We start from the raw sequence: 14543 nt of genomic DNA on the forward strand, positions 1-14543 counted from the left end.
GGACACTTCCTGTGATTGAAGTTGAGCTTATAAAGTTGGTAGCCTAAAGTAAATAATCTCTCTTTCAGGAAGAAAACTTCTACTTTTCACCCTCTGCCCCATTAAGCTGATATTATTTTTTTTGCCACTCTTGTGCTTTTTTATGTGCTTGTATTTCTATTAGAACAATAAAATCTTTTAATATATTAAAAAATGAAAGCTCTTTAATTTATAAGCATGCATTCTTCTAAGGCTTTAAAACAGCAGATTGCAGAGTTACAGGAAGATTTAAAACAAAAAGAGGCAAAATGGTCAACCACCCATCGACGCCTGAAAGATCAAATAGAAGCTTTAGTAAATGAGAATATGGAGCTAAAAGAGGAAGTCAGAATTATGGAGAGGTTTCGTCTAGAAGCCTGGAAGAAAGTAGAAGCTGCTGGAAGCAAGAGGAAAATAGAAAATTCTGGGATGACTCTAAACAGAGCAGAATCTGTAAGTTATTAATCTTGGTGTTTTAAATTCATCTGTGTGAATATACTCTTGAGTTTTGGATCATAAACTTGGAATCCAATAGCTACAACTTAATTGTTTACTTTTAATTTACTAATCTTGGGACTCCACTAGTGGTGACAGACACAGAATTTTGTCAATGTCACATTCTCTCCAAATGTGAATATTCACAATGTGCAGCATCTGTTCTGTTGAGGAACTCATCTTAGAAATTCAAAATGAAGCAATTATAAGAGAAAAATCATAGATGGGATCTAACCTGTGAACCTCTGCACCTTAAGGATCAGCCAGGCAAACCAGGCAGTTCACCATTGTCTAAAGTGGTTATATTTAGTTTTGAAACTGTAACTATTATTCTAGATTGCTTGCACCAAATTAACGTTCTGCAGTTGTTGGTAGTGAGGCAGCAGGCAGAGAAAGAGTTCCAAAGTATAGTTTGGGCTACATCACACAAGCCCTTCTGCTGACTGAAGCTCAAAAACATATAGTTTGTGCAGAGAGCTTCCTGTCAATTTAATGTCACATGGTGTATAAATTTTGCTGCCACTGTATGAACAGTTATGAATAAATGTCACGTAACCCACAAATAACTTTCTTTCTTTTAGCATCTACCAAATAGAGGCCCAACAAGTCAAACTGCGTCTCTGCTTCTTCCAGTACAGAAGTGCAGCAAGATAAATGGCAAAAGTTACTCACAGGCAAAAGGTATAAACGTTTGTCTAATCAGAGAATTCTGTTAACTCTTTAAAAGAAAATTAATGTGGATTTTTGCTTTTATTAAAGAGACTGCATCACCACCTCAAGAGTAAATAGAGAATAGTTGTAATGGACTTGAGCGTATGGATAAATACCTCTCAGGGTAAGATTCTGGAGAAAGCGGTGATGAGACCATTCTCAGAGTGAAAATGCTTCTGGTCCCGTTTGGTGATCTGGAGCATACCAGAAGCTGTGCTCTGTAATCCAAAATAGCATTCATCACTGCTGTTCTCCAAGCTGCAGCTGTTGATTAGATGACGATGTTTATAGTATCAGAACTGCTGTGTATCTTTAGAACCTTCTGTTATCAGGATCTGTCATCACATGGGCAATACTGTAGCGGGTGTTCCTTGTTCACTGTTACAAGCAAATGCTGTTGGCAGCTATACTCCTTCCTAATGGTTAGTGACCTGCTACACCACTTAGACATTCACAAGTCTATGGGGCCTGATGAGATCCACCTGAGAGTACTGAAGGAACTGGCAGAAGTGCTCACCAAGCCCCTTTCAATCGTTTACCAGCAGTCCTGGCTAACCGGGGAGATCCCTGCTGACTGGAGATTAGCTAATGTGACACCCATCTACAAGAAGGGCCAGAAGGAGGATCTGGGGAACTACAGGCCTGTCAGCCTGACCTTGGTACCGGGGAAGCTGATGGAGCAGATCATCCTGAGTGCCATCACAAGGCATGTAGAGGATAACCAAGGGATCAAGCCCAGCCAGCATGGGTTTAGGAAAGGCAGGTCCTGCTTGACCAACCTGATCTCCTTCTACGACAAGGTGACCTGCCTAGTGGATGAGGGAAAGGCTGTGGATGTTGTCTACCTAGACTTTAGTACAGCCTTTGACACTGTTTCCCACAGCATTCTCCTGGAGAAACTGGCTGCTTATGGCTTGGACGGGCATACTCTTCACTGGGTAAAGAACTAGTTGGATGACCAGGCCCAAAGAGTTGTGGTGAATGGAGTTTACTCCAGTTGGTGGCCGGTCACAAGTGGTGTTCCCCAGGGCTCAGTATTGGGGCCAGTTCTGTTTCATACCTTTATCAATGATCTGGACGAAGGGATCGAGTGCACCCTCAGTAAGTTTGCAGACAACACCAAGTTGTGCGGGAGTGTTGATCTGCTTGAGGGTAGGAAGGCTCTGCAGAGGGACCTGGACAGGCTGGATCAATGGGCCAAGGCCAACTGTATGGGGTTCAACAAGGCTAAGTGTTGGGTCCTGCACTTGGGTCACAACAACCCCATGGAACGCTACAGGCTTGGGGAAGAGTGGCTGGAAAGCTGCCCAGCAGAGAAGGACCTGGGGATGTTGGCCAACAGCTGCCTGAATATGAGCCAGCAGTGTGCCCAGGTGGCCAAGAAGGCCAATGGCATCCTGGCTTGTATCAGAGTGTGGCCAGCAGGAGTAGGGAAGTGATTGTGCCCCTGTACTTGTCACTGGTGAGGCTGCACCTCAAATACCGTGTTCAGTTTTGGGCCCCTCACTACAAGAGAGACCTTGAGGTGCTGGAGCGTGTCCCTGAAGGGCAACGAAGCTGGTGAAGGGTCTAGAGCACAAGTCTTGTGAGGAGCGGCTGAGGGAACTGGGGTGGTTTAGCCTGGAGAAAAGGAGGCTCAAGGGAGACCTTATTGCTCTCTACAACTACCTGAAAGGAGGTTGTAGAGAGGTGGTTGTCGGTCTCTTCTCCCAGGTAACAAGTGATAGGACGAGAGGAAATGGCCTCAAGTTGCGCCAGGGGAGGTTTAGATTGGATATTAGGAAATTTTACTTCACTGAAAGGGTTATCAAGCATTGGAACAGGCTGCCCAGGGAAGTGGTTGAGTCGCCATCCCTGGAAGTATTTAAAAGACATTTGGATGAGGTGCTTAGGGACATGGTATAGTGGTGGTCTTGGAAGTGTTAGGTTTACGGTTGGACTTGATGATCTTAAAGGCCTTTTCCAACCTATACGATTCTGATTCTGTGTAATGAATAATCACATACAGAAAGTAACTGGAGGGTACTTCCTGACACCTCTGACAGCTCAAGCAACTATCATGTTACCTGTTAGAAGAGTACGTTCCAGCACTGAAGCCCTTGCCGGTTTTATTTTCGTAATCTTTCTGGCGTGCTAGGAGACATGGGAAAAGTCTGCCAATCAGTTCCTATTAAAAGGTTACATTAATCTTCCTCTATTAATTATAAGGCACAACTAAAAATGTTGTCTAGATCCCTGGGGGGGGGAATAATTTGTTAAATCTACAGAAATGAAATGGGAGAGAAAGTATTATGCCTGTTGCAATGATTCCTCGGTTGTAGCTTCTTGCTGGCACATGAAGCAATGACATACCTGAGGGAGCTGGCTTATGCCCTTTTCGTAACTATACCGCTTTTGGTTTCTACTGCACTTAAATGTAGGTGTCTTGTACACCTTGACCTCATATAGAATTATGATTGCCAAACTGTATTTTAATTTTACTGTCCAAATTAACTTTATTATGTGTATCTGAGTAGGAAAGCTTTCTAGAACACCTGCATCAGCACCTCCTAATGACAGAAGCAACTCTGAGACAATGACAGCACTAGAAGATTCTTCTAGGACTTTTATGGTAGTAAGTCCTGTATCTTGATTTGATTTTTAAGGGGGAGGAAAAAACCTAAAATAAAACAATAGTTACCTGTACCTAAATGAGTATCTGGAGGGTGGCTGGTGAAGCTGTTGACTCACTTTCTTACGCTCTTCAACTGCAATTTTATTGTCCTACCAGAAAATGGCTATGTAGTAGTCAGTGCAGAGTGTTTTAACTGTGTCTAGTAGTTGCAATATTCTTTGAGGAAATAAAATAAAATTATAATATCCCTTGAATTTTGCAAACTGTTTTACCTTTTGAGAGAGGGGAAAAAAAGATGGATATTTATATGCTCCATGTAGGGCAACTGTGCAAGGATCTTGTAAACAGTTGAATTAATTCTTATATTAATTGCTGTAGGTAGCATTCGGGTTTTATGAAACTTCATCAAGTGTTTCGTACCTTGATATGGATGACTTAAGGCAGTTTAGCCCCATGCTACACCACACCACTGAATTCCACTTTAGTCCAGGCTACAGCTGTCCACAGACAGCCAATTATTGCCGAGTCTGTCTTATCACTTGAATTGTACTAGGAGTTGCATAAAACCCAGATTGCGTTTATGCCTTCCTATACTTGTCTTCCTCCCCTGATGCTCCTTGTTTCCTAAAATACCTGTCAGCCTAGAAGAAAAACATGTCAAGATGACAAAGCTTGATTTAAATTTATGCTTAGATTATTGTTGTCACTTCAGGACACCTCTCCTAATGAAGCTCATGTGTCACGACCATCTGGACCTGTGTATACAGACAGTGAAGAGATAGAGAGAGAAACTGCTTATCCTGATGGAAAGGTAAAACGAGAGCTTGGCACTCTGAAATTCCACAAGCAAGCTGTTGTGAAAGAGGAACGAGTATGTGAGTGTGAGGGCTCAATGCTGACCTCTCTGTAATGTATTCATTAGGTTGAAAAGGTTTTGAAAAATGGCTCTCACCTCATATTTTTCCCCAATGGGACATGGAAAAAAGTGGGTTCTGATGGGAAGACCATAACCATAACCTTCTTCAATGGGGATGTGAAGCAGGTTATGCCTGATCAAACAGTGGTATGTATCCTACATCTGCACTTTTCTATAAATACTTATTTATGTGCACATGTGTACACACACATAAAATTTCTCACTAGTTATGTTAAATCTCAACCGTTTTCTGCAGATTTATTATTATGCTGATGCTAAGACTACACATACTACATACTCTGACGGCTTAGAGGTCTTGCATTTTTCAAACGGACAAATAGGTAAAGAAATCATCCAACCCAACCAACCCTCAAAATTGCTGCCCATATGTATACCTGTATTTCTGTAATAAGCATATTTCCTCAAAATACATTTCAGAGAAGCATTATCCTGATGGCAAGAAAGAAATTACTTTCCCTGATCAAACTATCAAAAATTTATTTACGGATGGGCAAGAAGAAAGTATCTTTCCAGATGGTACTATTCTTCGTATTCAGCGGTAAGCTTTACCTTCTCAGGTACCCTAGAGGATTGATGGGAAAGAAGCAGTTAGGGCTGACTGATAGAGGCAGTATGTGGCAACACATCTATTTCTAGAAGTTTACATCTGAATATACAGTACTGTGAACATGCATTTACTGTTTGAAAAAATTTTTTTTTTGGTAACTTGGAAGAGACGTAAAGACTGAATGCTTGTGTGTATTTTCTCATACCCTAACCTGAGAGATTTTTCAGATTTGTGCATAATTCTAGAGAACCTGTGAGAACCTAGTTGATGTGGCAAGCAGGTCTGACATCCAAACTGATAGTGCTCAAAATGTTAAGTTTTAAACTTTTCTTGGACGGTTGCAGCAATAATTTAGTGCAGAGAAACTGCAGTAGAGGCTCTCAAGTATAAAGAAGTTATGTCAGCTTTGCAGAAACAGGTTTTTGAGTACCAGTCAGCTGGGACGATATTTAACAAAGCAGGCTTTTCACAAATACTGTATTTTTTTTAAGTTCTTCCTTCATTTAGACTTGCATATTTAATGTTTGTTCTGAGATTAAGCTTAAGCCTATGTATAGTCCTTACAATGTTTTTTTGTTTGTTTTTTAAATACTTATACATTTATTTAATGCAGCGATGGAAGCAAAACTATAGAGTTCAATAATGGCCAGAGAGAACTACACACATCACAGTTCAAGAGACGGGAGTATCCAGATGGTACTGTCAAGACTGTGTACACGAATGGGCAGCAGGAAACAAAGTATGTCTCTGGGAGAATAAGAGTAAAGGACAAAGATGGTAATATTATCATGGACACAAAGTTGTAGGTAATGTCAAAACTGTTAGCACATCAGCAAAAATAATGTACATTCCTGTAAAGAAACCCCTTTATGCCTGTGGTGTATATATTGTTTATAAACTTATTTTTCAGTGGGTGTTATTACATCAGAGCTTCTAATTTTTTTTCCCATTTCTACTTTTAAGAAGCAGTTTATTGATTCAGTATTCTGTCATGTGTGGTTTAAAGGATGTTTTTTAGTTCAGCTGTCAGGGAAACTTCATCAAACAGCTGTAGATTAACTTATTTTAGATGTCCAAGAGAAGAGTTCTCAATCCAAGGTAAAAAGTTGTGCTGTTGGAACCCCTGCTGTGGTGAAATACAGCAGGGGCCTAGATTTCACAGTCTGGATATCAGTTTACTGACTGCTTGACTTAAAAGAGTAAATGAATGGCAGCATTCCTTTTTCAGTTAGCCTTAGGCTATTCTTTTCCTTCATAATCGTATTTTTTCTTAATCTCACAGTTAGGAGGCAATAGCATTAGCAGACCCCAAACTCTGTTCTGTAAGCTGCTTTTCTGTATTCATAAGGGTAGGACAGGTTCATTCTCCAAGCTACTCAGAAATGTGGAGGAAAACACCAGAAATCAACAAACGTCACCTCATCCACTTCTTCCACTTAACAGGCATTCCTAAGATGACTTGTCTTTTAAAATTCTGCAGTATGTACCAGCAGAGTGGTACCGCTAGTGTCTGCTCTAACTCTCCATTGTAGTAGATGCTGAAAAATTTGTTTCATGCTCTTGTACAGTAGAAGACACTTTCTTCCCCTTCCCTGCCCCCCTTCTCCTCAGTGAAAGCAAGCTCTGTAGTTACTGTGCCTGTGCCCTTTCTTACTCAAGGGGTACATCAACTTGCAGTCGTGGAAACTATGCTCACTCACACCTGAAGTTGCTTGGTTGGGTGGACAGGCAGGTCCTGGCCTTTCTGGCAGTCTTAAACAGCAGCTCTTATGTAACTCAGGGCTAAGTCCCTTTCAGGATGGTTGATAAACAACTTTTTTATTATTAAATGAAAATAAGGAAAGAAACACATTTTGAAGATGAGCACATGACAGCTCTATAGGGTATTTGCAACAGCATAAGACAGATTAATACTAGAATATGTACTAAAACTGTGAAACAATCTGTCTACTGCTAGTATAAACAGGCAAGCTACCCTTGCAACCCAGGCAAGCACCGCTACTGCGAGATGTTTTGTACGCTTGCTTTCATGTGATCTTGAGGGAAGAGACATGCACAACCATGGGAACAAGCTGAAACGCAGGGGAGGTTCCCTCTGAGCATTAAGAAACACTTTTTTACTGTGAGGGTGACTGAGTGCTGGAACTGGTTCCCCAGAGAGGTTGTGGAGTCTTCACTGTGTTATGTTTTTTCCTTGATAATCTAGACAAAATTCTCCATGGGGAGACTGAAAAGGGCTGAGCATTAAATGTAAAGGATATACTACACTAGTACAATAAAAAGAGACATCCAAAGAAACATTACTATAGCAGTAAAGGAAAACAAGCTTTCAGATGCATGCTGAGCAAGCTCCTGTTTATTCCAACACTTTCAAATGAACACTGCAGCTCCAGGAGTATGAAGGAGGTGCAAGGACACCCAAACCCCATCCATCTCGTCATAACTGAAGACAGAAAACACAGCAAACATGGAACAAACATGTTCCGGAACAAAGACAGTAACACTCCCCCACCCCCAACTGTTCATTCCTGATGCCAGACTCTGGTACTGGAGGAGTCTGTCACCAAAAATGCTTGAAATATAAACGACTTATATCACAGTAATAAAACAATCATCTTCCCTCCAAGTCTTCTAGCAAGACACTAGAACAACTGTGCCCAGCATCAGCTTTTTAGCTATTTCTTTACTCCTATATGTTAATTCCATCTACTCTTATGAAAAGGATGTCACAGAATAATACTTAAGGCTCTAAGGTCAAGAGATTGAGAGGTGAATGTAAGGTTTCACTATTTCAAGATTCAGAAGTGTTGGGAACATTATCTATAAACATAGATTAGAAGAGTGCTTATTAAATGGAAGGGAAAAGGACTACTTAGCATAGAGTTGGCCAAGAAATTTGAAAATCCAAGTCTCCAGTATTCTCTGTAGACAACACATACTATAAAGCTTTTCATTTAAAATATTCCATGTTTGACTAGATGTATGGACATCCATATGTTATCATGGATCTGTCTGAGAACCACTGGCACAGGAGATTGAGATCAAACGCTGAAAATGAAGAAAAACAATTACTTTTGATTGTTTGGGCAGAGTATACTGCCACATATCTGCAATTTACCTTCTTCAGTTACTAGCGGCAAAAGCTCTTTCTGTTATATTGCCTTAGGGCTCTTTGTTTCAGTACCTGTTAGTTCTTAAAGCTGTGGGCTTCAGTGGGCTTCAGTAATATGTATGTAAAGAAATTCAATTTTTTTAACAGCATTTTATTAAGACTAGAAGTGTGGACAGAAGGGATTTTTTTTAAAAGAACAAACTCTAGTTGTCAACATTACTGACAGTTAAGACTTTGCTTAAAACTTCTGAAATCATACCTTCGTAACAGCATGAATTTGTAGTTCATATTCAGTGCACTTACGTGTCACTCATCCAAATCTGCAAGTCCCATTTCTATCAGTTTCATATGCACTAGGTTTTGGTCATCTTCATACAAAGAAATGGTGACCTCTGGTGAAAGAGCCTGAAAACCAGAAGTTGACAGAGTTCTGACAGTAACAGATTTAAATCTCAAGCTTACCAATAGTAAAGGTTATTTTACTGGCTATACTCACTGCCTAAATGGAACTGTGAACATACAAAGGACATTTCTGTTTTTAAGTAAAGAAAACTGATTTTAAAACACCAGGAATGCTCAGAAACTTTTTGTTTGCAGGATTAAGAAGAGCACCACATGATTTTCTCTCTTCATCAGCGTTCCTTCATGGTAAATGGTTCACAATTTTAAATTATGAGGGTTCACAGTAAAACAAATACTCAGAAATTATACTCAGAGTGCTAGTAAGCATTTTAGGTTGAGCAAGAATTACAAGGGAAAAAAAAAAAGTGTGTTTCTCACAAGTATGGAAGCAGAGAGCTGTTTTCCTTCAACACACTCCATCATAGCCCACAATGCTTCCACACTCCATTCTGGGGAATAAGGAATTCTTGTCACGTTTTTGTCGTATAAAGCAGGCTTAAATCCAGCCAACAGAGCTCGTACTGCCTGAACAGGGTACTTCAGCAGATGATAAGGTATGTGACGCAATCTAAAACAAAAATGAAAAATGTTTGCCTGCAACAATCCACCTGTCAAGCTAAACTATCAGTATGGACATAAGGATACCTTAATGGTTCATGCAGTAGATTTACGGTGTGGAAACTGGGATCAGAGTCCCTGCTCTACAATAACATGCCAGTGTCACACTGAACAATTAATCAGGTAGGGTGAGGCCCTCTAAAGGGCTTCAGCACAGTAACTATCAAGAAGCAGGCCAGCATCACACAGACCGCTCAGCTCACCAGGCACACCGCCTCCCCATTACAATGCTTGGGGAGGAGTCTCAAGTGCCTAAGATAGGTTTGAGGACAGGAAAGCAAGTGCAAGTCACCACAATGCAGGCTCCACATCTGGTCCATCTGGAAAATGACACAGACCTTTGTGGTCCCAAGTGCTTCACGCCTGGATGTGGTCTAGACACGCTACTGGAAACAGGTACCTTGGTTTTATATTATCATCTCCCCATTCTTCTATCTATCCATCCCAGAAGCAAGGGAATGGGGAAGCAGAGCAGAAAGTGCAACCCTGAAATAAAACACACACTCTCCCATGACCCTAACAGTCCATGAAGCAGGAAATCTGTTCAAATCCCCATTTTGCCTCATCTTCAGCAAGGACCTGTACATCCCCCAATGAGCTCAAGAGCAAGTCAAGGTGATTAAACAGTATATATATGAAGTGAAAAGTGCTTCAAGGGAGAAAATTCAGACAAGCTTAGGGGGCCCTAAAAGCCTGGAGAGTTTGAGACACTTAGCTGACTGTGCTGCTGTGTGTCAGCACAGGAGCAGTTCCTAGAGCGGCTCAGCACCAGGCAGAACAGGGATTTGAACTTCCAATTTCCACACAAGCAGCATGGGGTGTGTCTCGCTCAGACACTCCACTATCTTATTCCCCAGCTGTCTTCTATGCAGACTGCAGTCGCACAGGATCAGAGGATTTGTTTGTACACCTGGAGGGCTCAGTCCTTATTTTGTGTAAGCTTCTTGCTGCGTGCAAAAGCAGATTATAAGCCTGAGCCTGCTTCACAGGTTAAGTAACCTGAAGATGATGGAGAAATCTGATATTATAACAACGGGCTTCTCAGAACAACCTGAGAAAGAGAAACAGGTGCACAACCCTGTACCCTGCAGACAGAAATTATTTAACCAGCCAACCAACTTTCTCTCCAACTGAAATCTAATGCTAAATAAAATATCTATAGTTATATAAAAATAAATAATAATAAATGTAAAAATACATACACTTACTTGTAAGTACATATTTTATGATGTAAGTGTATATATACATACACCCATAGACATTTTACATGCATTTTTTTCTTATGTATTTACCTGCTTGTTGGGACAACTGAAAAACTACCATAGTCAACAAACTGAACCAGGACCTTGACAGGGTCAGATTCTTCAATGGAGAGGAGCTTTGCTCTATACCATAAACCATCCTGGTATTCTACAAGGCAAGGCATTTCTGAAAAAAAGAAAAAAAAAAACACCCCAAAACACCCTAAAATATACTCACAGTGCAGTACAAACTAACTGAACTTGAAAATCCATTTTACTTTGTGACCAAGATTAAGATTTTTTCTTCCTTCTGTAATTCATGCTACTATTTTGTTCTATGCATCCTCCAATTCACAATCATTAGTATGCAATTTAAGTCAAGTTTCTCCACCTCACATGGCAATGATGAGAATTAACAGAAAATTGCTTGGTAAAGATAGTGATCCAAACTGTTTAACGTTTAAACTTTTCAACTTCAACTCATTTACACATTTCAGTTAGTAAAGAGATGGATCTGTAAGAGTACAGACAATAGTCTGGAGGACACAAGGCAGATGCTGCCTAAAATCTCAACCAGAATTTTACTAGTTGGTAGAACCAAGTACTAGCAATAACTGGTTTATTCACAAAGTTCTAGACCCACATGCTTTATGTTATTTTAGGCCCAACTGCTGTTGACAAGAGAATTAAAGCCCGTGTTTTGCATAAATGGAGAAATCCAGAATTAAAGTGAAGTGATGTGCTTTAGGGTTCACGTAATTTCTTACACTTGGTAACATGATTTTCTGTACAGAACTTGTGTCTTTTGAATATTTAGTAGCAAGATTTCCACACTTACAGCTTCAGTGACAGTCACCTTAAGGGAAAAGTTTTATTTTTGCCATATGCAATCTAAACTCAGTTCATCAACTTTAACAGGCTGTCGTGGTTTAGCCCTAGCCGGCAACTAAGCACCACACAGCCGCTCGCTCACTCCCCCCTCTGGTGGGATGGGGGAGAGAATCAGAAGAGTAAAAGTGAGAAAACTCGTGGGTTGAGATAAGAACAGTTTAATAGGTAAAGCAAAAGCTGCGCACGCAAGCAAAGCAAAGCAAGGAATTCATTTACTACTACCCATGGGCAGGCAGGTGTTCAGCCATCTCCAGGAAAGCAGGGCTCCATCACGCGTAATGGTTACTTGGGAAGACAAACGCCATCACTCCGAACGTCCCCCCCCTTCCTTCTTCTTCCCCAGCTTTATATGCTGAGCATGATGCCATATGGTATGAATAGCCCTTTGGTCAGTTTGGATCAACTGTCCTGGCTGTGTCCCCTCCCAGCTTCTTCTGCACCTGGCAGAGCATGGGAAGCTGAAAAGTCCTTGACCAGTGCAGCAACAACTAAAACATCTCCGTATTATCAATCATCAACACTGTTTTCAGCACAAACCCAAAACATAGCCCCCCACTATAAAGAAAATTAACTCTATCTCAGCTGAAACCAGGACACAGGCATCAGAAGTCTGAGTTCTTTCCATCATTTTCCAGTGGAGCAGAATGACACAGAAGTCTCAATTTCATGAAAAGTAAGAACATATGATTATAGAATAGAAGATTGTTTAGGCTGGAAAAGATCATCAAGTCCAACCATGAACCTAACACTGCCAAGTCCACCACTAAACCATGTCCCTAAGCACCACATCTACATGTCTTTTAAATACTTCCAGGGATGGCGACTCAACCACTTCCCTGGGCAGCCTGTTCCAATGCTTCACAACCCTTCCAGGGAAGAAATTTTTCCTAATACCCAACCTAAACCTCCCTCGGTGCAACTTGAGGCCATTTCCTCTCATCCTGTCACTTGCTACTTGGGAGAAGAGACTGACACCCACCCCGCTACAACCTCCTTTCAGGTAGTTGTAGAGAGTGATAAGGTCTCCCCTGAGCCTCCTTTTTTTACACTGCTGATTGTAGTGTATCATATGATTATAGTGTAGCGTTACTTCTTACTCTCCAAAAGTTTTATTTAAAGTTACATAGAAATATAATTATTCCTATTATTCAGAAATAATTTCAGGCTTTTTGTACATCCACATGAAACAACAGGGAAAATAAACACACTAATATACCTGTTTGGAAGTGTGTTAGAAGAGGAAAAGACTCCACACTTTTATTGCACCATTTCAGGGCTTTATCAAGGCTCTCCAACTCCGAGTCACAGTTGGCATCTCCCTCTGTGGTAGACTGCTTCATAAGATTCTTAGAAGGATCAAGGCAAATATACACCTACTCAAAGAAAAGGCTCTCATATTACAATTTTTGCAGATGACTTAGAACCTTCAAATTCCATCAGTGATCAAGGATTATTAGAAGATTACATGTTCCCATCTTTGAAAGGTTCAGCACATCCTTGCTCCCCTTTCTTCTTTCCTCAATTTATGAATAATTTCGTATTTACACAAAATTTTTTTCCAAAAGCAGAAGAGAGTCATGATTTATTAACACATTTCAATGTTAAAAAGTAAGAATGAAAGGAATGCACATACTAGAGGATATACCCATATAAGATCTCACAGCTGTGTCTTGTTAGGATTCCTCCCTCCTGCTACTTGGTAAATAATCTCACTTCATAATATCAAACCAAAGATTAGTTTTTAAGTTAAAAAAAGAACTTTTGAAATGGTGTTTTGTTTGCTATGAAAAGACATTCCATTCCCCTAATTTACAACTGCATCATCAGTATAATGCTGTAGGTCTAGAAAATGAAAGTTTAAACAACACACACAGGTGAATTAAAATCTACATAACAGCTTCTAACTGAAATGCTTTTAAAAAAAAAAAACCAGAGCCATTTCAGAACATTACGACATTTTACTGATAGTCCAAACAAATTAATGAGTAGGTTATTATTTTTTCTAAACCCGGCATTCTAATTCACTAGCCAGGAAGACAATTAATTTTCATTTTCTAATTTGTACACAATATAATCAAGCCACAACTCCATCATGCAACTGCTACTTAAATCTGTAGGAGTCCAGAGCAGGATCTAGTGTTTACAATTATATACCATGTTCAAAAGCAAGAGTTCAAATCATTTGCACAAAATGTACCAAAAAATATTAATTATAATGCTTCTCCTGTAAGGTAGGAAGCAGAATACACCATTTAAGGAAAGCCCTTTTCTAAGATACCCAAACACTTCCATCTTGCATTTAGTCAAAACAGTTGTATATGTAACACTATACATATATATTTTTTTTTAAGATGTGTATACTCAAGTGAATTAGTGGGGTGAATTTAGACCATGATGCTGAACGTAAAGCAATCACTTTGGTACTATAAAACCTGTTATTTGGTTTACAGATTTACCAAAACAATGAACACAAGCACTTCAGTATAAATCAATCTACTTAGAAGATGTCAGATGTTGTAACATGATCAGCTTCTCACTGCTTCCTGTTCTCCTATTTCATCATTCAACATTCAAAGTCCACATAGGAATCTTTTATTAGATCAATGAACATCACATTCCGCCTTTTGCCTGGGAGACTACTAGAGGGAAGCTGTGTGGATTTACACAAAAATCAATGATCAATCATCGACCAAAGGCAGCAAAATACAACTGTAGCAGCCAGAAAATGTTCACATTACTGTACAACGCTCCAGTAATTTAATTTTTGGGTAATAAAGAAGAGGTAAATAATTACTGTTCTGCCAAGCTAAAATCCAATGGCCTCTTTTCTTATTATACAAGGTAAGTACCAGACTGCAGTACCGTAATTCTTAAAATTCCTTTTTTTTAGGGAAATGGTCAGTATTTCTCTGCCGCCACCCAAGAGGGTATTTCAAGTAAGAGTTCATTCAGATAGC

The 14543-nt window shown here is 40.0% G+C and overlaps 2 protein-coding genes across 5 annotated transcripts in view; one reads left to right on the forward strand and one right to left on the reverse strand.

The window, feature by feature from the left end:
- The window catches only part of CPAP (centrosome assembly and centriole elongation protein), a 28325-nt gene extending 14016 nt beyond the window's left edge, over positions 1-14309 (forward strand). Inside the window, exons 10-18 of one of the 4 annotated variants that reach the window (XM_072850557.1) lie at positions 232-471; positions 1095-1194; positions 3741-3838; positions 4551-4649; positions 4761-4901; positions 5011-5095; positions 5193-5313; positions 5936-6128; positions 14037-14309. In XM_072850557.1, the coding sequence (XP_072706658.1) occupies positions 232-471; positions 1095-1194; positions 3741-3838; positions 4551-4649; positions 4761-4901; positions 5011-5095; positions 5193-5313; positions 5936-6128 (1077 nt within the window). In that variant the 3' untranslated portion in view covers positions 14037-14309. Of the gene's footprint in view, positions 1-231; positions 472-1094; positions 1195-3740; positions 3839-4550; positions 4650-4760; positions 4902-5010; positions 5096-5192; positions 5314-5935; positions 7606-14036 lie in introns of those variants that run through there. The other 3 variants (XM_072850558.1, XM_072850556.1, XM_072850559.1) reach the window with 3 other exon arrangements.
- Positions 8741-14543, reverse strand: part of RNF17 (ring finger protein 17) — a 53463-nt gene continuing 47660 nt past the window's right edge. The window contains exons 33-36 of the mRNA XM_072857916.1: positions 12803-12959; positions 10747-10882; positions 9215-9404; positions 8741-8839 (exon numbers count right to left, since the gene is read on the reverse strand). Coding sequence (XP_072714017.1) covers positions 8741-8839; positions 9215-9404; positions 10747-10882; positions 12803-12959 — 582 coding nt within the window. The remainder of the gene's footprint in view (positions 8840-9214; positions 9405-10746; positions 10883-12802; positions 12960-14543) is intronic.

Source organism: Ciconia boyciana, chromosome 1, assembly GCF_034638445.1.
Source record: "Ciconia boyciana chromosome 1, ASM3463844v1, whole genome shotgun sequence".
NCBI classification, from domain to species: Eukaryota; Metazoa; Chordata; class Aves; order Ciconiiformes; family Ciconiidae; genus Ciconia; species Ciconia boyciana.